The 25,077-nt window shown below is 43.7% G+C and overlaps 2 protein-coding genes and 1 long non-coding RNA gene across 8 annotated transcripts in view; 2 read left to right on the top strand and 1 right to left on the bottom strand.

Annotated features, from left to right (window-relative positions):
* SEC24C (SEC24 homolog C, COPII coat complex component) overlaps positions 1 to 7,463 on the bottom strand; it is a 77,099-nt gene extending 69,636 nt beyond the window's left edge. For 2 of the 5 annotated variants that reach the window (XM_053312157.1, XM_053312159.1), the window contains exon 1: positions 7,256 to 7,463. The gene's annotated coding sequence lies outside the window, so the exon portion shown is untranslated. Of the gene's footprint in view, positions 1 to 7,150 lie in introns of all 5 variants that reach the window. The other 3 variants (XM_053312160.1, XM_053312161.1, XM_053312158.1) reach the window with 2 other exon arrangements.
* A 331-nt stretch (positions 7,464 to 7,794) lies between these two features.
* Positions 7,795 to 11,325, top strand: LOC128352022 (uncharacterized). 2 transcript variants are annotated; one of them, XR_008320175.1, is made up of 4 exons: positions 7,795 to 8,045; positions 8,199 to 8,416; positions 9,100 to 9,231; positions 10,916 to 11,325. It is a non-coding gene; the product is annotated as an uncharacterized LOC128352022 (long non-coding RNA). The 2 variants fall into 2 exon arrangements; XR_008320174.1 differs by having other exon boundaries at positions 7,795 to 8,416.
* A 535-nt stretch (positions 11,326 to 11,860) lies between these two features.
* Positions 11,861 to 25,077, top strand: part of SYNPO2L (synaptopodin 2 like) — an 81,305-nt gene continuing 68,088 nt past the window's right edge. Inside the window, exon 1 of the mRNA XM_053312162.1 lies at positions 11,861 to 12,234. Within this exon, the coding sequence (XP_053168137.1) occupies positions 12,127 to 12,234 (108 nt within the window). The 5' untranslated portion in view covers positions 11,861 to 12,126. The remainder of the gene's footprint in view (positions 12,235 to 25,077) is intronic.

Here is a 25,077-nt window from a genome sequence, read left to right as displayed (position 1 = left end):
GGACCAGAGGTCAAACTTTGCGAGACTTTGCCATCAACAGCACCATTTAGACAAGCAATCAGCCAAGAAAATTTACCTATCCCTCAGGCTCAAGAATGAGCACTATAGATTACATAACTGTTTCCAGGGAACTGCTCCCATTTGTTGAGAGCCTAGAGGTTGTCCCTAAATTTGACAGTGATCATCTCACAATCTGCCTTCAACTAAAGCCCATCACTCAGCAAACTCGTACTAAAGACCACTATCAGCTCCCTGTATTCTCAGAAGGGAGAGTCCTTTGCCAGGACATATGGACCCCTCATATTGATCAAGTAATAACTGGGCTGCTAATTACTCGGAGCTCTTTCAGCGTCTCCAAATGGTCATGATCACTGCTGAACCCCCTTGTACACTTCTGGAAACTTACAGCACTCTACTCCATGAGCTTCGACGGCACCTAATCTGCAAAAATAGTGCACCTCTGCAGCAGCGCCCACACCACTCCTAGTCCTGGTTTGATAAAGACTGTGTTGATGCTAAAAAAGCTCTCACCACCTCCTACCACATTTACAAAGCCAGCAGCGGATCAATGGCTGCACAGGACCTCCTCCAGCAGAAGAGGAAATACAAACAGCTGCTGATAAGAAAAAAGAAGCCATGAAAAACAGCTGGGCGCAATACATCCAAGCAGTCTGAACCAATGACTCAGCCTCTTTCTGGCACATCACCATGAGCAGCCATGGCAACAGCTTGATCCATCTACACTGCCACATGCCCCCGGGGCTTTGTGAATAACACTTCTATGACCTCTATGAGGATTCTTCCACACAAAGTGGATGCCCTGGGCAAGCTATAGAGGACACGAACGCATGGCCTCCAGTGATAACATCTGAGATTAAGAGTCTTGTCACCCAACTGAGATGGGGAAAGGCCCTGGGAGAGGACCTGATTCCACCTGAGGCCATCAAAAACAATCTTTATTGTTTGGACCCCATCCTGGCCTCTCTGCTTACCTTCATTGATACACATGGATATATCCCCATGGACTGGGGGGCAATGATCATTGTTCCCATTTTCAAAAAGGGCGGAAGGGACAACCCTGTCAATTATAGACCCATTAGCCTGATCAATACAATTAGCAAGCTCTATGTGAGACATCTGCATTAGAAGTTAAAAGACTAGCTGGAGCAGGAAAATTTGCTGGCGGAGGAACGGGCCAGCTTCAGGGAATGAAGGTTCACAATTGAACAGTGCCTAGTACTCCAGCACTGTACTGAAAAATACTCATCCTGCAAAACATCCTCTCTTTATGTAGCCTTAATAGACTTTAAAGTGGCTTTTGACTCCATCTCGTGAGTCAAATTGTGGGAGAAGCTGGAAGCCTCCACAATTGACCAACGACCATTATATCTAATTCACGTTACACACTGGCACGACACTCAGGGTAAGATGCAACCCAAGGGACATCTCACAGGTGCCATTGAAACACGGAAGGGTGTAAAGCAAGGCTGCCTACCTGGCACCAGCCTAAAAAAAAAAAAACACCACTCAAGACTAGCAGGAGCCCATATTTCCTCCTTACTATACGCAGATGATGCAGCAATACTCTTAAGGATCCCCACTGGTCTTAAAAAGCACTGAGGGCCTTAGCACAATACTGCAAGGAAGATCAGATCTTCCTGATGGAACTTAACTACCATAAAACCAAAATCATGGCCTTTGCCAAAAGGCCTAAGACTCGCTCTTGGCATACAGATGGGCACAAGATTGAACAGGTTCCTTGCTTTAAGTATCTGAGGTAGTCCTTTACTCCACTGGCACCAGAAGGGCACATGGGAACTACATTGCTTTAAATGCACAGAGTTCTTCTGCCATCCTTAAGTTTCTTCGGATAAGAGGTGGCTGCTACATACCCTCAGCGCTTAAACTGTACAAAGCCAAGCCGCTAGCAAGGTTTCTCTACAGTGCCCAGCTGGGTCCCATCTCCAATTTCACTCCATTGGAGCATGTGCAATCAAAGTTCTTAAGAGCAGCCCTTCAAGTCCCAACATGTGTCCCTAATGTTACCCTGTGTCTGATAAAAGTGGAGGCAAGGGTCTTGATTACCATACTCAACTACTGGCTCAGGTTAACTCACTGCCCCCTTGGTCTTGCCCCCCTATCCCTTAGCGATGACTTCCAATCCAGCTGGAAACAGTCAATAAGGACTAAATTATTGTCCCTAGGCCTATCCCCTCACCTCTTAGGTAGCATGGGCTATGATCCGGCCAAGGCTCTCATCAAACAGCGCATTACAGACACAGAGCGTCAAACTGATATAGGCAGGGCTCCGAATTTCCTCACCAGTGAGGGACTCAGATACTCTGCCTCTCCTATGGCTTACCTAACTCAGCTGGAAGTTCCAAAGCACAGGAGGGCCTTCACGCTGGCATGCTCAGCAGTGCTTGAGGGACATTGCAGGAAGATCCCATTTCCAGAACGACATTGCCCCTGCAACTCTGAGCAAGTAAAAACAACTGAGCACGTTCTCCTGTGCCCATTTTATAGGGATATCCACTTCACCCTCATTATACCGCTATTACATAAGTATCCAGATCATACAGACCAATGTTACACCTCCCTACTGCTTTCCGATTCCAACTCCGACATCACTTACTGAGTTACCAGGTTCTGCACAGCAGCGATTAAAATCCGGTGGTTAAGGTCCTCCTGCCTAGCAACTGATTTTACAGACTAGTTTCAGCATGCCCTTTGCCTGCTGCCTCAGAGCAATTCATAGGAGTCCTGCACTCCTACAGCTCTATAGCATTCTGCCCTAAAATGTCTCTCATGAATATAGTTACCCCTGTATGGTTGTTTATGTCTTTTTATAATTTTTGATGCCTCTTATAGGAATTTATAATGCATTTTTGCCTCTTTCTATGATGCTCTTAATTGTATTTTCACTCCTGATTTTTTATAGCTTTTTAGTATATGTTTGTGTTGCTCTTCACCCACAGGTTTCTAATATTTACTCTTTTATAACCATAGTTTTATTTTGAATTCTACTTCTATATCTGGCTTCCTATAGACTTAAAATAGGTTTATATCTTGTATTTAATCATATAGTCACAAGGTTTTAATATTTGTTTTATTATGTAATAACGCCTTTTACTTTATGCTGGTCTGAGACTATAATAAAGATTGATTGATTGAAGTAAGATCACAGTTTTTTTTACCCAGGCTTCTATACAAGCAGTGTCGTCTTGTTGCAGCTGCACTGTGTTTCATGGTTTGTGTATATTGTGTATTGTGTTAAGTTTATTGTAAATCGTCTTGAGATTTTAATGAAAGGCACTATATAAAGCTAATAACAAACAAACAAACAAACAAAAATAAATAGTGTGAATACAATACACGTGGGGGGCAGTGTTCCCTCTAAGAGGGATTCCCAGATGTTGTTGGCTACAAGTCCCAGAATCCCCAGCTGCAGCAGCTTTTGTTTGGGGTTATGGGAGTTGTAGTCAACAATATCTGGGAATCCCTGTTATTGGGAACACTAGTGGTAGTGGTGGTGGGGGAGACATGTGCATTTTTCACACTTAAAGAAACAAGTGTTGGGCACACTTTTGCTACATGGAGTGGGAATGCAAGAGGTTTTTAAAAAACATTTCGTATTGTTTTACACGTAGTCAAAAGATTTTGTAAGATTATGTTTGTGCAGAAAATTCCAGTCTTTTATAAGTCATAAACAAGACATCTAAAACCCTTAAGGTTGAAACATGAGTTCAGATCTTAAGTTTTGGGGCTGGCTTCGAGAGCCAAAGAAAGTTTGTCAAAGTCTGCCTTAATAGGAAAACACAAGCCGACAAGCAGCTCTAAATTTTGGTTTGCTTGTAGGTTTCTAAGCAGAAAATCGTTATTTTGATGAACTACGGTTAGCACAAGCCATGATTTTGTGTGCTGTCTTAAGGTAGGGTAAAGGTGAAGTGTGATGTCAAGTTGATTTCAACTCCTGGCACCAACAGAGCCCTGTGGTTTTCTTTTGGTAGCATATAGGAGGGGTTTACCATTGCCTCTTCCCGTGCAGTATGAGATGATGTCTTTCAGCATCTCCCTATATCACTGCTGCCTGATATAGTGGCAGCAGGGATTCAAACCAGCAATCTTGTGCTTGTTAGTCAAACATTTTCCCACTGTGCCACTTAAGGTGATGTGATGTTTTAAGGCAGCAACTCAATTCAAACAGGGATGGGCAGACTTCAGGCTTGCAGGATGTACTTTTTAAACTAGAACTCCAAGGTCCAACAACTGAAACCAGTCACAAAACAGTGGCAGGTGGAGGGCATGCTTAGACTGAAAATTAAGGAACAGGGCATCTCTAAACACATGGTCTACCCAATGTGGTTTCAGTAGCAGAACAGAGTTCATAGTCCTTTCAAAGAAAATTCTACTTCAGCAGTCTCATTTAGGGGCAGGGAAGGAGTCTTGTTGTTGTTGCTCTTGGAAACACATACTTATTCTATGAGGAGTTATACTGAGATAATACAATGTTTGCTTTCAAAAACTGTGTTCTAAATTTTTGCATCCTGATAAGCAAACGAAGCTACAACAGAGAAATGGGTTCTGGAGTAGCATTTGTAGTACTGCAGGACAGTTGGCCTCATGCGGTCTGCAGTGGCTTGGCATTTGGTGTGTATGCTCTTTGTTTAGAGAACTTCCCAGTTACTGTCCTTCTCTGCCTCTTTTCTTTCATAGTCTGCAAACATCTAGATATGCAACAGTGTGTTATATTACTGGAGCACAGCACAGCATTTGTCAGGTATCTGCTTGTACTCCTTGAGGACCTTTGAGCTATGGACTTTGACAACTACAATTTCTGAATGAATACATGATTGGTGATCATAATGTTGCAGTCATGAGGTAATGGCCATTCTGATCCTCAGACAGACAGTACTAAGCTCATTGTGGTCACTCATCTGTCCAATCTTGGCCATGTCTGCTTTCTAAAGTTGCCTGCGTTATTCACAGTTCCTGCACCAGTTCAACCTCTTATAATACCACAACATGTGATATTACTCTGGGACACTTCTGGCTTTGCACAGACCACCAAAGGAGCAGACTACTAAACTAAAAAAATCTTGTTCCATTCCACACAATTTGTCCTCATCCTTTGAGCAAGAGTAATATACTGTTCGCACCAGTGTTCTCTCTTAGGTGTGCACATGCTCACATGTTTTTCGATGTCCGCTTAGTTAATTTTAGATCCTGCTCAGGTTGAAAGGGCCAACTCTGAATGCCTGTGCGTGCACACTGCCTTGATATTGCAATCCAGAACAAAACTCATTCTGCACACAGAAGAAAAAAATTAGAGGGAATACTGGTTTGCACTACAACCCGGAAGAACAACATTATAAGTATTGCTAGCCCTATTACAAGGGAAAATTGTTATAAGCACACATGCATACGTATGTTTTAGTCACACAAAACTAGAAACTCATGCCTGGGGCTAACAAGCATCCCCAAACCAGGGATCCACAAATTTAGGCTTAGCACCAGCCAGCCATTATTTGTGGCTATCATCAATCTCCTCTCTTCACTCAGATCCTTCCTGGCATATAGACCTATTGGTCTTAGGAGGAAAGCAGGTCTTCTGTCATTTGCAAAGGGATAAGGATATGGTAAGAAAAAGAGAAAGCCCTCTCCTACTGCTCAGAAATTATCCCTGCAGTTTCTTACCTTCTCAAAAATAGCAGTGGAAATGGGATCTCTGGTGAGGATATCTGTGTGGTGTTGGGTGGCATGGTGGATTTGTAGATGCCTGCCCCAAACCAATGAAGGTCTGGTTAACTAATGCTGTAGTCCCAAGTACAACTTATACATTCAAGTTAAATGGTTCTGATTTGGGGGGAGGGAGGAGAAAGGAGCATAAAATGTTTTAAAATCTTAAAAAAAGATGAGCCAACAGCAAAACTAAACAAACCAAAAGAAAATTATTCCATTGGACACCAGTCATACAGACACAGCGCCACAGACAATGGAAATGGAAAAGGACAGACAAGCTTGCACAAAAGCAAGGCTGCAGGTATACAGATAGAACACACACAATGCAAGTGGTTTTAGATGAAAAATGCAGTAACAAAGGATACCCCTTGCAGGGATGCCAGAGGCATCCCGATTCAGACAAGATAAGGGTATTAATACCTGTTTGGTGCTCATGTGATCAATGAAAAACTAGCTGAGCACGTGAGGCAAGAAGAACCTGGTTAACACCCCACCTCTGTCATAAGCTCACTAGATTCCTTTGCCATCTCTCAGCTCCATCTGCAATATAGGAACAGCACTACTGTCTAATTTACAAAGCTGTCATACAGATTGCGGAGTGAGTGCCTATGAAACTAAGCATTATTATTAATCCAGAAGAGAGAGAGAAATACTGGATTACTTTCTTTGTTCAAGTGCAGCCAGAGAAGTCTAGTCACCCCACCCACTCAAGCAATATTGCTGTATCTTCTTTTTATGACTGTCAATCTCAGTTTATATATATTCAGCAGAACCAAATGGCAAAGCTTTTCATGGAAAGCATCACCCTGGGGTACAGAGAGGAAGGCTGTCTGTTGGAATACTCCCCACAAGCTCAACTCTCTGCATATAGAAAGATAGTGTGGCAGAGTAAGGCTTCAATTTAGCTATCCCCAGTTTTCTGTTTGTTCTGTATTCAGAGAGACCTGGTTCGTGGGAGAGCAGCATTCAAACATGTTCTCAAACTCCACTACCTCACCCGCAGCGTGAAGTGATACAGTCCAGGAAAAGTTTCACCGGTTGGATTCCGATGACTATATAAACCAGGCCTCAGTCGCACGTTCATCCGCAACAGTCACATTACACGTGTGAACAGAAGACACGTCAAACTGAGCACTCGACTTAGCTGTGTATTGGGGAGCGGGGAGAGCACAGGGCACTTGCTTCCTAATACTGCTCCCGATTATTCCCGGTTTTGACTAGTCAAAAAAGAGAAAGTGGCGGGGGGGGGAGGAGAACCCGCTCGCCGGTGGGATCGTGTCGGGGCCAATCAAGGACTCGTTCAGGAACAGAAACACTGAAGTGGAGCTACATCCACGACGCTCAGGACGGGGCCCAGGTGGACGGGAGAGCAGGCCCGAGTCGGGCCGAGCCAGGCAAGGCGAGTTACCGAGCGGAGGGTCGGCTCAGCTTCCAATCCTCGCCACGGAGCGGCCTCTCGCACCCCCAGTCCCTCCCTCGCTCGCTCGCTAGTTCGACTCGACCAGGCACTCACCTCAGCCGGCTGCCCCTGAGGCCGTTGCTACCGACTTTCCGCTGCCGCTGGCTTCCGGTTCCTGGGCCCGTCGCTCAACTCTCCCTCACCGGAAGCGCCCCGCCCCTTGTCGTCCGCTTCGTTTCTCCTCCAGCTGCCACGTCCTCACTTCAGTGCCAGCCCGCCCCAGCAGCCGTGACGCCCGATGCCTGAGCATCCGGATGTTGCGTAAGGGCCGTGGAGACAACCGCGAACAGGGTCTGCTGGGGAGGGAAATGACGTTTACAGTCGTCTTTTGAGTCATCTTGATGAACCCGGTCAAAAGGGCTACTCCCGCTGCTACCACAGAGGCATAGAGTTAGAAAAAGGCCAGAGTGGCACGTCGCATGGTCTGGATGTTCCATATCCTGGTTCAGCTTGAGAAGCCATTGTTATATGTCTTCCAGAGCGGAAGTGCGGGCTGACCCTAGAGACCAAATGGAAAATCTAGGATTTTATCATAATAACTGTGAACGAGCGTGTCCATCTCCCAAACAAAAGTAGCGGCAAACACGGGAATCTCTCCTTTTTCTAACTCGGGCCTTATTTCGCGTGAAAAACGTGGTTTATAATTAGGTTCATGGCGACCTTCAATTTTTTACCGGAAGCTCGGCTTGTGTGTTACTCTCGCCTTTTTCTATATCCTCTGAAAGGATGCCTTTCCCTAATCGGCAGTCTTCCAGTTCCAAACGCCTGGCGTCGGTGTCATCGGATGGAAGGATGGTGGAGAGGGGCTGTCACAGCAGCGAACTGAAGCTTAGTTCCCTTTGAGGTAATAAACCTGTGTCTGGAGTGGTGCAGTCTGAAGTGCACTTCACATGATGCAGTGCTCCCATTGGCGGGGGGACACCTTGCATGTAACAAACTAGCGTGACAAGGAAGAGGTTAGGTTCTTCTCCCTGATGTGTTTGTTTTTTACATACAGGGAATGTGAGCAAAATGGAACAGTCCAGACACACGTTTACTACCTCAGTGAGAACTATGCACAGGAAGGCCCACAATCTGAGTTAATGGATGGGGTCACCTGTTCTATAGCTAACAAACCATAAGGCTGCTTTCCCCCTTCCCAACCAATGCACCACATACATGAACTTCACTTGATTTTTCATCCACTGAATATGCAGTCTGCTCAGTGACTCACAGGTGAATGTGTAAAATTGCCCTGACTAGTGTTCTCTCTAAATGTGTGACCATGCACAATCCTGACCCTTATGCGTTTGATGTCATGCAAAGCTATTTATTCTTATTGTTGTAATTGTAACTTTTATAGCACCCTGAAACTACATAGCACTTTACTTATCAAATGGGTTTAGCTGGCCCAAATTCTTATTTACTAAGTTTTTTAAAAAGCGCGGGGGAGGACTTGCCATAACTTACCCGCCAAATTTATTTTGGCTCAAGTATAATTCAGAAATCTTGGTTACCTTCCCTCCCTCCCCTTTCTTTAAAAATATATCTCTTTGTAGCATCCTCTCTGCTACAATGTAACTTTTTGATAAAGTGGTGTGGCTGTAGGTGCAGGAGTTTTATAAACTGGAACTTATATAATCAGGTTTTTACTATTAGTTTTATTTATTTATTAGTAACATAACTAGTTCACTCCTGTTAACTGTATAGAAAAGGACATTTCCCTTAATATTATTTCTGTTTGTAACAAAGAATTACTAAGCAATTGAGGCCAACCTTTCCATAAAATAATACAGTATAGGAAAAAAGGCGTAAGTCCTACATCTAACTAATACTGACTTCCCTGTTATAACTAACTATTCTTAACTTATGAACTGTGCATCATACTATTTCCAGGAAATTATCTTTCTTTTTCTTAGGTACTTCATGATCTCCAGTCCTTTCTCTCCTCAATTATCACCTCTAACTGAATAGAATCTTTCTTCATTCTCCACCAGTCCTGGCTGAGAAACTAGTTATCAGCCAACAACCCTCAAGCAATTTTTGGATGGGTGATTATAAGCCAATAGCAATTATGCCTTTTCTTTAACGCAAGTTCCTTCCTCCCCTGCTTTGTTATTTTTAAACCTTCCATACAATTATATTACCAAAAGATTATATTAAAAAACACAATTAATATAGATTTTAAATAAATATAGATTGTTTTATTAATATAGATTTTAAATAAATCTATATTAGTGCATCAAAATCACATTGCTCCTTTTCACCACAATAACACTAATAAAAATGATGGGTCCATGGAAAAACCAAAGAACTTGGAGGAAACTCATCTTAGATTTGGGTAAATATACTAACCAGTTGTAACAGCCATCAAAAGGGCAGGTCTTTCTGCTAAATGGTTATTTGTTGAAGAATTGCTATGGAGTGGGCTGGACTTTGTCTCGGGTATGATACAGATGGTGTCTCAGAAGCCCTGCCCAGAAGGTAGGTAGAATGCTCCTCCTCCACAGAAGCAGCACCAATTAATTTTATTCTCATAACAATTTGAGACAGAGTGTGCAAGGTCACCCAGTGAGCTGAAATGGCTTAGGAATTTGAACCCAGGCCTCCCCAGGCCAAGATTTGGTCTACTACACAATATAGGCCCTCACTACACACTGACCATTTCCTAGATCCAGGAACCTTTTGCAGACATTGAAGCTATTCACACAAGCAGCCCAGCTCAGACTAGGGCAGCCGAGCCTGGGTTGGGCTGCTCATGTGGAGCGCCAGGATTGCTCCCGATCCCAGCACTTCCACCCCTGCTAGCCTGACTTTTAACCCCAGCCCTTAACCAGGGTTAGAGGGCGTGAGTGCATCCTTAGGGTCGGGATTGTGTGTGTGCTCAGGCTGCACGCAGGCCAAGCGCACACCAAGTTGGACACCTAGTGCATCCGACTCACGGTGCAATCCACCAATGCACTGCACTTGTTGCATTATGGGATTCCTGGAGGCTGAGACTCATTTCCCCAGCCTCCAGCAATCCATGCTGCTGGGAGCAGCACAGATTGTGTGGGCAAGAGCCAGCATGCCGAAGAAGAGCTCCTTGCTCGTCTGGGAGGAAGGTAGGTTCAACCCTGCCCTCCGCCTTCCCTCCCCGCCTCTCTTATGGTCATGTGAATGACCTTAGAGTCTCTTCATGTTCTTAAACCCATTTCCACTATAATGAGGGCTGGACTCTTAAATGAAAGCTAAGATTGCCAGAAACCAACTTTCTGTATTCTCAAAAAGAGCTCGATATACTGTGCAACTCCTGGATCTTCAGTTCCTGCAAGCCTCCCTTCTCTCCTCATTCTGCTATGTTTGGATTAGTCCCTTGACTGGCTTTCAGATGTTGCTGAGAATAGTCCAAGAGTCACTGGCTGTGTGCCTCACTCCTACCATACTGCTATATTTGGGGTCTGTGAGAAAAGGGCAGTTCAGAGCTGTTGTGTTAGTTTTGTGCCAGTAAAAGAAATCATTATATCAGCTGCATTTTCTGGGATCAGCATGCACAGGGTTAAATCCTCACTTGTACATGTAATACAATTCATTCTAGAACTACTAGGAAGGGGAATTTATTTGGTAGGGGTGTGGGAAGTAGCTCCCAACAACTGTGGACCTCAACCTGTCTTTGCAGGGTGATTGCAAGCAATACTGTGCTAATCCCAGCTAAGGGATTCCACGGTTGGAAGAATGCATTTTGTATCTTTGCAGCTGTCATTTTGTGAGGATCTCTAGGAGCTGTTGGAAAGTAGAAGATCAGTTCAATTGTCAATTCAGAGTTCTTAACTTCCTGTGAATAAGGCATTACAAACATTTCCAAAGCAAAGGAAGGAAAGATCAATGCATTTCGGAGAGGCTCCTCATGCTTCCATGGTACATTGCCAACCCTACCATAGCTCTGGATCAAGCACAGCTGCTCAACACTTTAAAAAAAGGAAAAATAATGTACTGTAGTTGATAACCTGAATAAATATGTGTATCATGTCCCTACATCTGTAGACAATTTAATGGGGTTGGGAGGGTTGTTTTTCTCTTAAGTTTTGCACATTTTACTGTTGCCGTAATCTCTAATTAGTGAAGACCAGCTTGGTGCTAACTTTGACCTCTTCCCTGTAAATTATATGCTGCTGTTCTGATTTTGATCCAGATATTTCAGACTGTTTTTGCATTTAAAAAAAAAATTATTGATCACAAGGGCATTTACTGTGTATGCTAACAACCCTGCATTATGTTAGCAATCCTTTGAGCACAATCCAGTGGGAAGTCCTGCTATGTAGGCCCCTTTGAAAGGAATGGCAGCTCCCATTCATTTCAATGGGCCTTGCACAGGAGACTCTCCAGCTAAATTGCAGACATTGGTTTGCATGAAAGAAATGGATGCTGCTTTGATTGAAAACTGAAGGTTCTTAGGTATACATTGAACAATAGAAAAGGAAGCCTTCAAGAGCTCATGAAATACCAAGTTTTATTGCAATGCTTAAATTAAATCCTCCCCAGCTGGAAAAGTGTGAGACAAAGCTCTGGAAAGAGACAGGAGGTGAGCTATTTTCAGCTATGCTTTAGTGAGACTTCCAGCGTCCATTGCGGGCCAGCAGGTGGGAGGAGCAGAAAGAGTGAGATTGACAAGATGCATGTGCAAAATGACTCTGGCTTCTGACCAAAAGTGGAATCAAAACGGCTGGTGATAGTCAGCTCAGCAGCTGCAAATCCAGAAGAGTATGGAGAGAGAGTTGGTTTTGCTGGGCTGAACTCTCTTGTGCATAAACATAAGGGGGGGAAGGAAGAAGAGTGCTTTAGGACGGACTTAAGAAAGTGGAGGCCACTTGTGGAAATGGAAGCAAAAGCCAGCATCCCATAAGAGTTGGAGGTTTGTTTTAAAGAGAAGGCATTTGTGCACGAAAGGAAGACCCCGTGCTGAAGTCATGGGAGCTGAAGAAGAAGAGGTGGTTGTAACTCTTTCTGGAGGGGCCCCTTGGGGTTTCCGGCTGCAAGGGGGCTCTGAACAAAAACGACCCCTTCAGGTGTCAAAGGTAGGAAAGAAAGATGTCCTGTCTAAGGGTGAAGATGGGGCATCCATTCCAAAATTGTGGTGAAAGTGGCTTGAATTCACATTTGCTGCATTCTGAGGCATTTGTTTTCAAGGCAGAGAACATGTTCAAACTACTTTTACCACACTTAGAATGTCTGTCTGTCTTCAACCTAAGACTGCAGTCCTATGTGCACTTACCTGTTTTAACACAGTGGGGCTTACTCCCAAGTAAATATGTATAGGATTGGACTATGTGACATGGTAAGAGTCATGTAGCCTATGAGCTTGATGTGGTATCCTAGACTGGTCTGTGCATCCAATGTTCATATTAGCCTATTTTTAATTCATAGTTCTGATGGTTGCAGTAATACATTTCAAAAATGTAAATCGTCCACATTGAAAACAAGAAGGTAAGTTAAAAAAAACAAAAGCCTAATTGAATATGGTTCCAAGTAGGGCCACAATGTTTAATCAATTGATTAGATTCATCAAATTTAAAACATTTACTTGAATAAAATGTTGTTCTTTAAGAAGGCAGCAGATTCTATCTATCTATCTATCTATCTATCTATCTATCTATCTATCTATCTATCTATCTGGTATTATAGTATAAGTACTCATTTATAATATGAGTACTTATAAAAACTGACATCCAGACTAAATTATGCATGAATATTTCCATTAAAATTAATGGGACTAACTGCTAATTTGTCTCATTAATTTCAATAGGACTACATGTGAGTAATTTAGGTTGTCAGACATTGCCTATGGCTTCATCATCTATGCAGAAGCCACAGCTCGGAGGACATGGTGGAGATCATGCTCTGCATACAAAATATCCCAAGTTCAATTTCTGATATTTCCAAGTAGAGCTGGGAAAGACCCCCATCTAAAACCCTGGAGAGCCATAGCCAGTCACTGTGGACAGTACTGAGTTAGGTGGACCAATGATCTGACTTCGTACAAGACAGCTTCACTGTTTTAAAAGAAGCATTCCTGCTTTTCTCTTACATAGAAGGGAATGCCTCTTCCAAAATGATATATCTGCTACAACACATGTGCATTGTCTAAAAATAAAATACTATTATTTTTACTCATATGCAATTTTATTTAATAGATTAACTCACTAAAATACATGATCAATCAACTAAAGTCTCTTTAATCAGGTGACAAGCTTCATTTCAGGATTTCACAGTAATTTCAGTTCACAGTAATATAGATGATCATTCTGATTGGAGGACCATACTTTCTACTTTATTGTTTCTCATTCAGCAACAAAGATAAAACAGCCGATGAATCATGACAGAAGGTGCCAATTAATGAGTCTTTGTTGCTTGTACAAAACATCCTATAGTGTACAGAAAATAGTACAGAGTGTTACAAATGCTAAGCACCTAAATCAGCAGACACAAAAAACTGGCCATTATAGTATATGCCTTGCCTTTGTAATCATTATGATATCATAATTAAACTGCAAACAGGAACTGCAGCAAACAGAAGCGTCTTGGACTATCAAGGGATGTGTTATTATTTCCATTATTCCAATCCTGGGAAGCTAGATTAGGTTCCTGTCTTTAAAAACTTGGTAGAAAGAACCACTTAAAGCAAGTGAGACATAAAATGGCCCTGGTAGGTCCTTGAAGCAATGATGGATTGTGAATTGGAAGGGAATAAGGGGGCATCCTACATCATGGCATTTTTCATTGCACTATATCTCCATCTCTCTCTCTCTCTCTCTCTCTCTCAGAGTGAAGGGAGAAAGGGAAGCTGGCTAGGATAGTAGCCACCAAGATGATTTAGTCTGTATGTTTGTATTCTCTGATGGTTTTATGTAAAGGGTACACAACTTAAATCACTCTGCAGGGCTACTTTTACATTCATCATTGCAAAAGGGCTGCATCACTATCTTTACTGCAGAAATGTTGTCAAAATGTTAATTCTGTTTTTTCTTTTGAACCTATTCACTATTTACTCACTTTTTCTCTATATACCCCATACTGCATGCTTTCCTCTCTCTCTCTACAACACCAGAGGCCCTTTGAGTCACTCTGTCTCTTCGCCCTCACTCCTTTTCTCTCTCAATTCCATAGTATTCATGAGCTCTTCTCTCTTCTCATGAGTCTATATATGTACAGTCAAGGCATGTTTGTATTTGTTGTTAAGAACTGCTTTGTATAGGGGCCCCTACACATATGGTGTACAACTACATGTACAAGCCCATACACATATGGTATGTACACATATAGCCACACATTGCAGATGCCCAAACAACCAGGCATATGTACATGGAATAAACATGCATATAGAAGGGGTGGGACTTGTCACAGCAATCCTGTTCCCTCCAAACATGTAGACTTGCTCTGACTCTCTCCCACAAGTCTGCACCCCATTTCTCCCCCTCCCCACAATTCAGTTTTCCACTTCTCCCTGCATTTGCCATCTTTCAGTTCTTACCCTCCTTTTTTCTCTTTGCATCCCACAGGGTTTTCTCCCAGATTCTCATCTGTCAGCTTCTATCTTTTATCTCTTTTCCACATCCCATACATTTCTCTGCACCCCATATTACTTAGATTTTATTTCTGAATTCTGTAACTCTGTTGCTCTTCTCTGCCCTTCCGTAGGGCTCTCTGTACTCCATCTCAGGACACGGACACACACACACACACACACACACACACACACTTACTTTTCATACTTCATATTACAGAACCATAGTGCAAAAAACATTTCATTATCAGCTGCATATTTCAGGTGGAGACACTCACACAGTCTGGTTGGAACATGTAAGACTCACTGAAGTCAACTGGACTACTCTTAAGAAAAATTGCAGAATAGACTATCAAATTTGGGATATTTATGAAACATATCTTTCCAAATAATCTTTCTACCACAGGTTAAGCTGACATTTTTCTTTGGAAATATCCCAGATTCGATGGGTCTTTCACCATAAAGCTGCACCATAAAAATTACTCAAGAGCATTCTCATTTATTTCAGTGATCTGCATCATCTAGACTGTGTCTTGGGAGATTTGCAAATCTCTAAATGACTTCTACATGAAATATGCAAGTAGTTGCCTAATATGAAATATTTTGGTCCTCCTATCTAGCACTAAGCTCCTGCATCATCAGGTTCCTCCTTCTTTCCTTTCTTTCTGCACCCCACCCATCTATTCATCCTCATTGAGCTTGGCAGCAACAACACACAAATATTTCACTCTCCTTGGAATTAATAGATCAAGAGTCACTGTCAAACCCTACAGCATAGTTGCAACAAGCTGGAAAAACCGGTGCCAGCTCCACTATGCTTGTCTGAGTCCAGAAGAGGAGCAACGCAAATGTCATATTGGAGATCTTCTTCTTTCCCCATCTATATTTTTGATTGGCTTGGGTTAGACTTAGCTACTTCCACAATGAAGGAGAAAACAATAATAAACAATGGGTAATTGAAATGCCACCATAAATGGTCAGGAAGTGGGGGGTCACAATTTGACTGTGAGCCCTAAGCTGTTGAGGTATGTTGCATGCTTTAAGGGTGTGTGTGTGTGTGTGTGTGTGTGTGTGTGTGTGTGTGTATACACACATGCATATACATACACACACACTACAGACAAACATATTTAATAGTCACTCCTTTCCCAGGGAACCCTGGGAACAGTAGCTCTGTGAGAAGGCCTGAACAGATCATTCTCAAAAACCTCATCAAACTCTGATACCCAAGATTCTCTATAGGGTAGTTTAACTGGTGTAAAACTGATATACCTTTCTAAATTTGGCAGAAAAGTGGGCTAATACCAGTGGCCCCTCCTAATGTCAGTCTGTTTGATAGATGGTATAATGTATGGAGGTCACCCAAGAAATACCAAGTTACAACTATAGCAATAGCACTTACATTTATATACCACTCTATAGGTGGAAGCTCTCTAAGCAATTTACAATGATTTAGCATATTGCCCCCAACATTCTGGGTACTCAATTTACCGACCTCGGAAGGATGGAAGGCTGAGTCAACCTTGAGCCCCTGGTCAGGATCAAACTTGTAACCTTCTGGTTACAGGGCGGCAGTTTTACCACTGTGCCACCAGGGGCTCATAGGTTTTAGGTTTTCACTAGGTTTTATTTTGTTCCACATTCATACAGAGCAGTCTAGTTTCCATCTTGGAAAGAGTCCCAGAGCATGCTTAGGCTTGGGCCTGGTTCACATAGTAGGTGGAATCTAGGCTTAATGTGGGTTACTGACAGTGTGATTGTGTGAACCCATGCCAAGGTGGGTTCTAAAATTCATCTCAAGCCATAAATCACCTTGGTGTGGGTTCACACAATCACACTAATATAGATAACCCACATTAAACCTAGATTCGAATGATTGTGTGAACTGGGCCTTACTTTACAAACAAAATACATGCCTTTTGGCTAGTAGGTGGTAGCAAATAGGAAATACTGAGATCATTATATTCAACCTTTAGATTACAACTTTAAACTATGGGAGGCTTCTCACAATCATCTTTAAGTAGGTACAAGGAGGAAACCAACGGTCCCCAGGGAGACATGCTTCCATAGGGCATATCGTCTGAAGCCACCAACATGCCTGATTACTGCCCTCCATCTGAGATTCTACTAAGAATCTCTGCCCAACTTAAAAGCTAGATTAAAAAATAGATTCTTGGTGGGATCTCAAGAATGTCCAACATGTCACCTGGCCCCTCCTACTTCTTTGTGCCGACTTATTGGTGATCATGAACAGCTGCCCTTTGTGTTATATTCAGGAACCATGAATGAACTCTGTATTTTCCCCTGAAGTCCAGCTCACCCTCCACACTCCCTCCGCTTCTCTTCCCTTAGACTAGGAGAAGCCCTGCTTTAGGCTTGCATTAAGAGCCCTACCAAGGAGCTGTATATAACTTAGTAAATAAACTGTTAAGTTATCAATGCTACTGAAGAGCCTGAATTCAATAGTCAAGGTTCAACACGCACAATATTAAGAGAGAAGGAAAAGTGGCGGGGTAGGGGGAGTGAAGACCGCCCAGTTATTTGCAAGAACTATAAAATATACATCTGTGTTTTCTCAGCAGTAGCAACAAAATCCTTGTGACTATCATTCCAGCCTTCATCTAGGTCTGGTAGTCATTTTGTAATGTTTTAAAAGGACTGTTGTGAGTCATGTCGCTGAGCTTAATGATTCTGAGAGAGCATCAGCATCCTCAAGTTGTAGCAATGGATGTAGGGGTTTCTACTCTTTCATTCTTTCATAGGAACATAGGAAGCTGCCATAAACTGAGTCAGACCATAGGTCCATCTAGCTCAGTATTGTCTACACAGACTGGCAGCGGCTTTTCCAAGGTTGCAGGCAAGAATCTCTCTCAGCCCTGTCTTGGAGATGCCAGGGAGGGAACTTGAAACCTTCTGCTCATCTCAGAGCAGCTCCATCCCCTGAGGGGAATATCTTACAGTGCTCACACATCAAGTCTCCCATTCATATGCAACCAGGGCGGACCCTGCTTGCATATTAATGGTGACAAGTCATGCTTGCTACCACTAGACCAGCTCTCTTCTCTGACTCCATGCTGATTGGCACATTCCATTCATCTGCAGTTCCCCTACAGAAAGGAATTGGTTTTTTAATTATTATTTTTATTTCATCATTAAGCATTACAAAACACTCCCCCCACTGAAGTTACCTGCTTATAATAAGTGTTCAAATTTCTTTAAAGCTGTGTCAATCGTTCACCTAAATTAGCCGGCACAAACAAGCTGTTCTTCTGACAAACTTTAATATCAATTAATCTATTTTGGCAATTTCCGGAAATCTTTGTAGTGGAAGTGCTTTTGATTATGGATCATTGAACATGTGTTCTATCTGGTAACTCAACCACCCATAAATGTGATGATGATCCTGCTTATGTTGTCATACAGCCTGACAACCAATGAAGAACAGTGCTGAAATTGAAAGCATATACTAAGGGTATTCATATGACTGAAGGCTGGGCAGGTGGGCAGGCAAGAAGGTTGAGCGAAACTTACCTTCCCCCCAGATGATTATAGAATGTTAGCGGGAATGCGGACCGCACTCCCAATACGATCCATGCTGCTACCAATAGCACTGATCTTCAGAGGGCAGGACAATGTGTCCTCCAGGAATCCCATAATGCACCATGCAACGAGAGCGGTGCATTAGGGGATTCCCCTGGGAGATGGGCACTCTATGTGCCCATCTCTGTGTCTGCTCAGGCTGCAAGCATCCCGAGCATCCACACAGATCCCGGTACTGGAGTTAAGGGTGTGCTTAACCTCAGCTAAAGACTGGGGTAAAGAGCAGGGTATGGAGGGAGAGCAGTACCCAGAGCGGCCTCTTTCCCAACACTGCACATGAGCAGCCTAGCCCAGGCTAGGCTGCTCATGTGAATAGCCTACAAATATTGTCCTGATAATGCTTGTGAATCATAGTAAAACTTTGGTGCTGCCTGTTTCTTAGCAGCACATCTTAGCAGCTCCATCAGAGTCTAGATGTGCTCTTAATTCTAGTCTATCAGTAATTCTGCTGTTGACTTTCCTGTTGTGGTTTTGTCGTATGACACAATACTGGAAAATGAATCTGGCCAATTTAGTGTGTAAGCTGTCACATGCTGTCTTTTTCAGTTTCTCTTTCAAAGTGTATAGAGCTCTTTCTGTAAGCAATTTTGAGAGGTTGATGGAGTGCAGGTCTTGCATGCTTGATGCTGTTCTCCACTCCACCCACCATGAATTGGTAAATTACACCTGTAAACAGAGGCCCATTATCACTTACCATTGTCTCTGGTAACCCAGAGGTAGTAAAGGAGAGGTAGAGTTTATCAACAGCAGCTTCAGCAGTATTGGAGGACATAATATAAGCTTCAGTCAATTTGAAATGTGCACCTGTTATTTAGAACATTTCCTTCATAAATGAGCCATTATAGTCAAAGTGAAATCTGTCCCATGATCATTAAGCATTCCATGAATGCAAAGCTACTTTCAGGGTGAAACTACATGTTACGTTAAACATGTAGTTTGCCCCTGTTTGCTTTTTGAAGTTAAATAGCAGTCATGGGGAGCCAGATCAGGATCAGGATTGGTATGTGGAATAGAGTGTTCAGTCCTTTCTTGCTCTGCTGTGGTCCCAACACAAAACATGCCCCAGAAGCTACTATGCTGTTAGTCCAGAAAGGTAAGCTCCTGTTGGTGCCAATGGAAGTTTCTCTCTCAGGGCTAATAGCAGTTTCAGGGACATCATTTTCACTGGGACCACAGTAAAAGGGGAAAGGATTATATAGAACCTTCATGCATGCCACGGTCCCAATCCTGGTTGGGCTTCCCAGAACTGATATTTAACTGAAATAAAGCAAGCATGCAATGTCAAACAGTGGGGCTATTCTCATGATTCACCGGTCTCGCAAGCGAGCCTGGTGGTTCTTGAGTGGCTAACCCGCTCAAGTAGCCCACCCCTTAGCCTGGGTTTGCGGAGCGAGAACTCCGCAAACCCGGGCTATATGCTCATGAGTAGCTGTGGCGCAGCTCCGTGGCACGGCTACTTGTGATTATGAAGAAGAGAGCTGGTCTTGTAGTAGCAGGCATGACTTGTCCCCTTAAGCTAAGCAGGATCTGCCCTGGTTGCATATGAAAGGGAGACTAGAAGTGTGAGCACTGTAAGATATTCCCCTTAGGGGATGGAGCTGCTCTGGGAAGGGCATCTAGGCTCCAAGTTCCTTCCCTGGCTTCTCCAAGATAGGGCTGAGAGAGATTCCTGCCTGCAACCTTGGAGAAGCCGCTGCCAGTCTGTGTAGACAATATTGAGCTAGATAGACCAATGGTCTGACTTGGTATATGGCAGCTTCCTATGATCCTATGATCCTATGACCCCTGATCGGGAGGCGTAAAGCCGCCTCCCGGCTCTGGGGGTCTCCCTAGTATGCCCTGCGCACTCACACAGGGCATACTGGGGCTTCCGGGGGCCGCGCAGCCCCCGCTCCCCCCAGCCCCCGCTGGCTCCGTCACGGAACCGGCAACCATGTGGGCGGCCAATCCGGCCGCCCAGGGCTCCCTGCTCAGTCGTCTCCCCCCGCAGTTTTTCAGAAAGTGGGTCTCACGATCCGTGAGACCCGCCTCAATGTGTTTTAACATTAGATGTAGTTTGATCCTTACTGGGGGATGACAGGTGGACTGGCAAGTCACACACTGTCTCAATCTGTTGGACTATTCCTGGGCACCACACATTGTGTGCCAGCTTCTTCATATGTCAGGATATGCTTCATATAACAACTTCTGCACTGGAGAGCAACTCTTTAGCAATAGCAATAGCAATAGCACTTACATTTATATACCGCTTTATAGCCGAAGCTCTCTAAGCGGTTTACAATGATTTAGCACATTGCCCCCAACATTCTGGGTACTCATCTTACCGACCTCGGAAGGATGGAAGGCTGAGTCAACCTTGAGCCCCTGGTCAGGATCGAACTTGTAACCTTCTGGTTACAGGGCGGCAGTTTTTACCACTGCGCCACCAGGGGCTCTTTAATGTATGACAACCTAAGATCTATAAGAATATTCTAACAGGAAACATCAATCCTAGACACTTAAAAACTCCCTTTGCTGACAGTAAGACTGGATCAGTGCCCCCCTCTCTCAGACCATCGATTGGTAATCATCTTCTGTTCTCTGCTAACAGCAGAGCTTAGTCAGTCCCTCTACTTTAATCTCTGAAGTATCTATTAGCTATGTGGACATTTGTTCAGTTAGGAGAATGTTTCAGCAGACTATGTACTGGTTATAATAAATGTAGATGTAATGTAATGAATTATTTTGGCCCAGCTAGTAAGGGATGTCTGTTGGGAGCATCTGCATTACTCATGGCTTGTTCTGTTTCATACTCAAACTTACAGTCATAAGCTGATACTATCATGGCCCATTTCTGGATTCTGGCTTATGCCACTCTTATGTTCTCTCCAAAGAGATCCTTAGAGGTTTCATGGTCTGAATTTATGACAAAATGCCTGTATCACAAGGCATGGTCTGAAGGCTCAGCACCAATGGAAGTTTCCTCCCTGGAGCAAACGGTAGCTAAGGGGAGGGAAACTGATCCAAATCAGGATTGTAGTGAGCGGGGAAGGGGTCCATTCCCCTCCATCTCATGTTGGTATCCTTATCTGGATCAGCCTCCATGCTGCTGCTATTTAGACACATGTAACCTTTTAAAAAAAAGTTAAGCATGTCAGTCTTAATATCAGGGTCCAGCCCAATCCTGGCCCTGAGAGGAAGCAGACATATGCTCAGATGAGGAATCACCACCTGCAGAATTCCCAAGCAGCACCCTAGTCTCTCCTGAGGAACGGCCATTTTCAGCACCAGGGGTCTCAGGGGTCTCTTCCTAGTGGCCAACCAGCATACCTCCTGAACCAAGTGCTTTCACCAGCACCATTCTCCCCGTAGAACTCACAGAATGCTTTGCTGCTGTAGCTCCAGTAGTCCCACCTGAAGAGCAGATCTCCCATGAACCCATACATTCTAAGGCCCTCCAAGAACACCCCCCACCCCTCTCAGTGGAATCCCCCCTGAACTCCCTTACTCAAAGGTGCTGCCAGGCTCAGGAAGCCCTTCAAAACAGGCACAGGAAGGCACACCTGGCTGCCAGGAACATACCTCCTAATGGGACCACTCAAGAGAAGTAAGAACAGCCAAGGCAGACCAGTTTGCAGGAAATGGCATGGCCCCCTACCAGGCCTATATATACTTCCTCCTGTAGTGAGACGTTTTGCTGGTAGCAATGGTTCATATATGGAGCGAGTCTCCTGAGTACTACCAGCTCCTTGTATAACATGACTGGCTTCTACAAACATTGTCCCAGGGAAACTGCTACTGCTGTTTCCACTGCAGCTCCCACAGACCACTCCACAACCTTCAGCACTCCTTGGACTACTCCTGCTCTGGGTCTGGGCCTACCCTGCCACCTGTTCTACCTGGTGAGTGCTGGCCATGAATCTCTTGTGTTCCATTGCCTGATGGCTCACCCCAGGGGTTCAGGTACACAACACCTAATTATACATTTAACATAACATGCCATCTGGCTCCCAGTTACACAGCTTCAGGAGCCAGAAAAATATGTTTCTTCCTTTTGATATGCATGCCTGTAGGTAATACATTTATCCAAAAGAAGACTTTTGTGAGTGTTCTGCCTCAGCTTCTTCTGTCATCAGGACAAGTGACATATCTTGAAACAAGTCTTCCTAAGCTCTTTGGAACCTGAGACATACTGAAAAACCAGAAGGAAGTCACTAGTAATGAAACTGTCCCTTGGGAGCATTCACTATTATATAAGGTTTAGAGCTATCACCCACAGGAATTTGAAGGTATGCAATGAATAAGTCTAGGCTTGTCAGGTTTCTTTGCCTGGCATGAAGCCTCAGTGCCCAGAGCTTCAACTTTGGACTGTGTGCCCTGCCTACTTGCCTACCTGGGGATGGGAACGAAAGTCACTCTCTCCCCTGTCTCATCCTCTGCTTCCAACTAATATTGTCTTCAGTACCACAATGCTCTGATAGGCAATTCAGTTTTGCTACAAAACTGACATGGGCATTCCAGGTGGATGTGAGCAATTATTAAAATGGCATACAATCTTTAAAGGCATGAGGTTGTGATTATTTGAAATAATCCCAAAGAAGTGCCCACTAGGCATTATTTTGGCATACCCTCCAACATTTCACAGATGAAAACAGGAACAATCTTGTATACTTAGAGAAGTTGTCAAGGAAACCAAGATCCGTTCCTGGTTTTCTGTTCTGGTTATTTGTTCTGGTTAAATGCTGGTTAACCACAACAGTTTAACTGCATAGCTCAGAAATTCTGGGTTTTCGCCTCACATTCCATGGGAGGACACACAAGACTTGCTGATTACAGTTAACTCTTTAACTGTGATCCTTCCCAGGATGAGACTGTGAACTACACTTCTCAATAGTACTACCCAGGAAATAGTCTAAGACTTTTTCTAGTAAATTTAATCTCAATGTCAGTCAATATTTCCTCTATTACTTCTTTCCCAATGATTTGTGCTCCCCCGTACCTCCATATGACCTCAAATGTTATTCAGATGGTCTGGGGCATCCCTCTGATGTGTTCATTTCATACCTGTTTAGCCTTGAAATTTATGATGAACACCTCAGACCACCTTCACTAGTAGTAGAGGGGTTGGACTCTATCGAGCTTCTTTAGATCACCTTACGTATTCTTGAGGCTGAGCACCACAAGAAAGAAAATATTTACTATGAATTTAAGAACAGCACTATTGTGTCAGGCAAGTAGTTTCAACTGGCCATCTTCTTCTCACTGACAATGGGCTGGATGACCCTGGAAGTTCATTTATATACTTATTAAATGTATACCCCACCCTTCTGATTAAAACTTGTTCAGGGCAACCTCTCCAGGTGCAGAAAGGACAACAATCTTAGCACCAGGCTTCTCCTTATCCATAAAGTAAGGTAAAGTGTGCCGTCAAGTTGATTTCGACTCCTGGCGCCCACAGAGCCATGTGGTTTTCTTTGGAAGAATACAGGAGGGGTTTACCATTGCTTCCTCCCATGCAATATGAGATGGTGGCCTTTCAGCATCTTCCTATATCATTGCTGCCTGATACGGTAAGGTAAAGTATGCTGTCAAGTCGATTTCTACTCCTGGCACCCAAACAGCCCTGTGGTTGTCTTTGGTAGACTACAGGAGGGGTTTACCATTGCCTCCTCCTGCGCACTATGAGATTATGCCTTTTAGCATCTTCCTATATCGCTGCTGCCCGATATAGGTGTTTTCCCATAGTCTGGGAAACATACCAGTGGGGATTCGAACCAGCAACCTTCTGCTTGTTAGTCAAGCATTTCCCCACTGCACCACTTAAGGTGGTGCCTGATCTAGTACCAGCGGGGATTTGAACTGGCAACCTTTTGCTTGTTAGTCAAGCATTACCTCGCTGTGCCACTTATCCATATCCCCTTTTAAAACAAGGGGAATGGGGAGGGTGGGGTGGTCACATATAAAGGTCCTCACAGAAGTGGCTCCACTATGGAAAACTATATTGCTTGTTTTGTATCAGAAAAACCCTTGATCATAGCCCTATTCATTTATCATGTTCAACTCTTGTGCAAAGAGTATGATGTGTACATAGGTACACAGGTTCAGTTATTCATCTTATGTTGAACACAGATACGATAGTACACTTCCTGTGTGTGCCATGCCTGTATGTAGGTTCACTTTTAAAAGTGAATGCAGGTACAGTCCTTCACACAAAAACATGTATGAGTGAACAGACACCCGCACATTCATACAGCATAATGTCTGAATAGGGCTCATGAGAGTCACTAATGGACATGAAACCCTTAAATCTGTGGAAACTCCACAGTGCATTGGGACATGGGAAGTGCTCTGAGTCCTCCATATATAGTGGCAGCTGCTGGTTTTGCTGAATTAGCTCTTTGGAGGAGTCAGGTGATGATGATACTTGACATACCATTTCCATTTCAGTGGAACAGCTGTTGTTTAAAATCTCCGCATCAATGTAATGCAGGCATATGTACGAATCCCTGAAATTTCCCTCACTGCCATTTACTGCTTCTTCAGAATGGTCTTTGAAACTTAGAGTTCATACTTTAAACGGCAGTTCTGGGCTTCTCCCCTGCTGATTAGACCTCTAATCAGTCACATGATAGCCAGAAAAAAAGTTGTGCTTGTGAACTGTCCTGGAAACAGTCCAAGGTAGAAGGTAGAGGGGTGTGTGTGTGAGAGAGAGAGAGGGGGGGAGAGAGAGAGAGAATCAGTCACAACTCCCTGCTGTGGCATAGAGCATCAGTGGTCT

This window comes from Hemicordylus capensis, chromosome 3, assembly GCF_027244095.1.
Source record: "Hemicordylus capensis ecotype Gifberg chromosome 3, rHemCap1.1.pri, whole genome shotgun sequence".
Lineage (NCBI taxonomy): Eukaryota > Metazoa > Chordata > Lepidosauria > Squamata > Cordylidae > Hemicordylus > Hemicordylus capensis.
The sequence above is the reverse complement of the archived record's forward strand: the minus strand, read 5'-3'. Positions and strand labels throughout refer to the sequence as shown.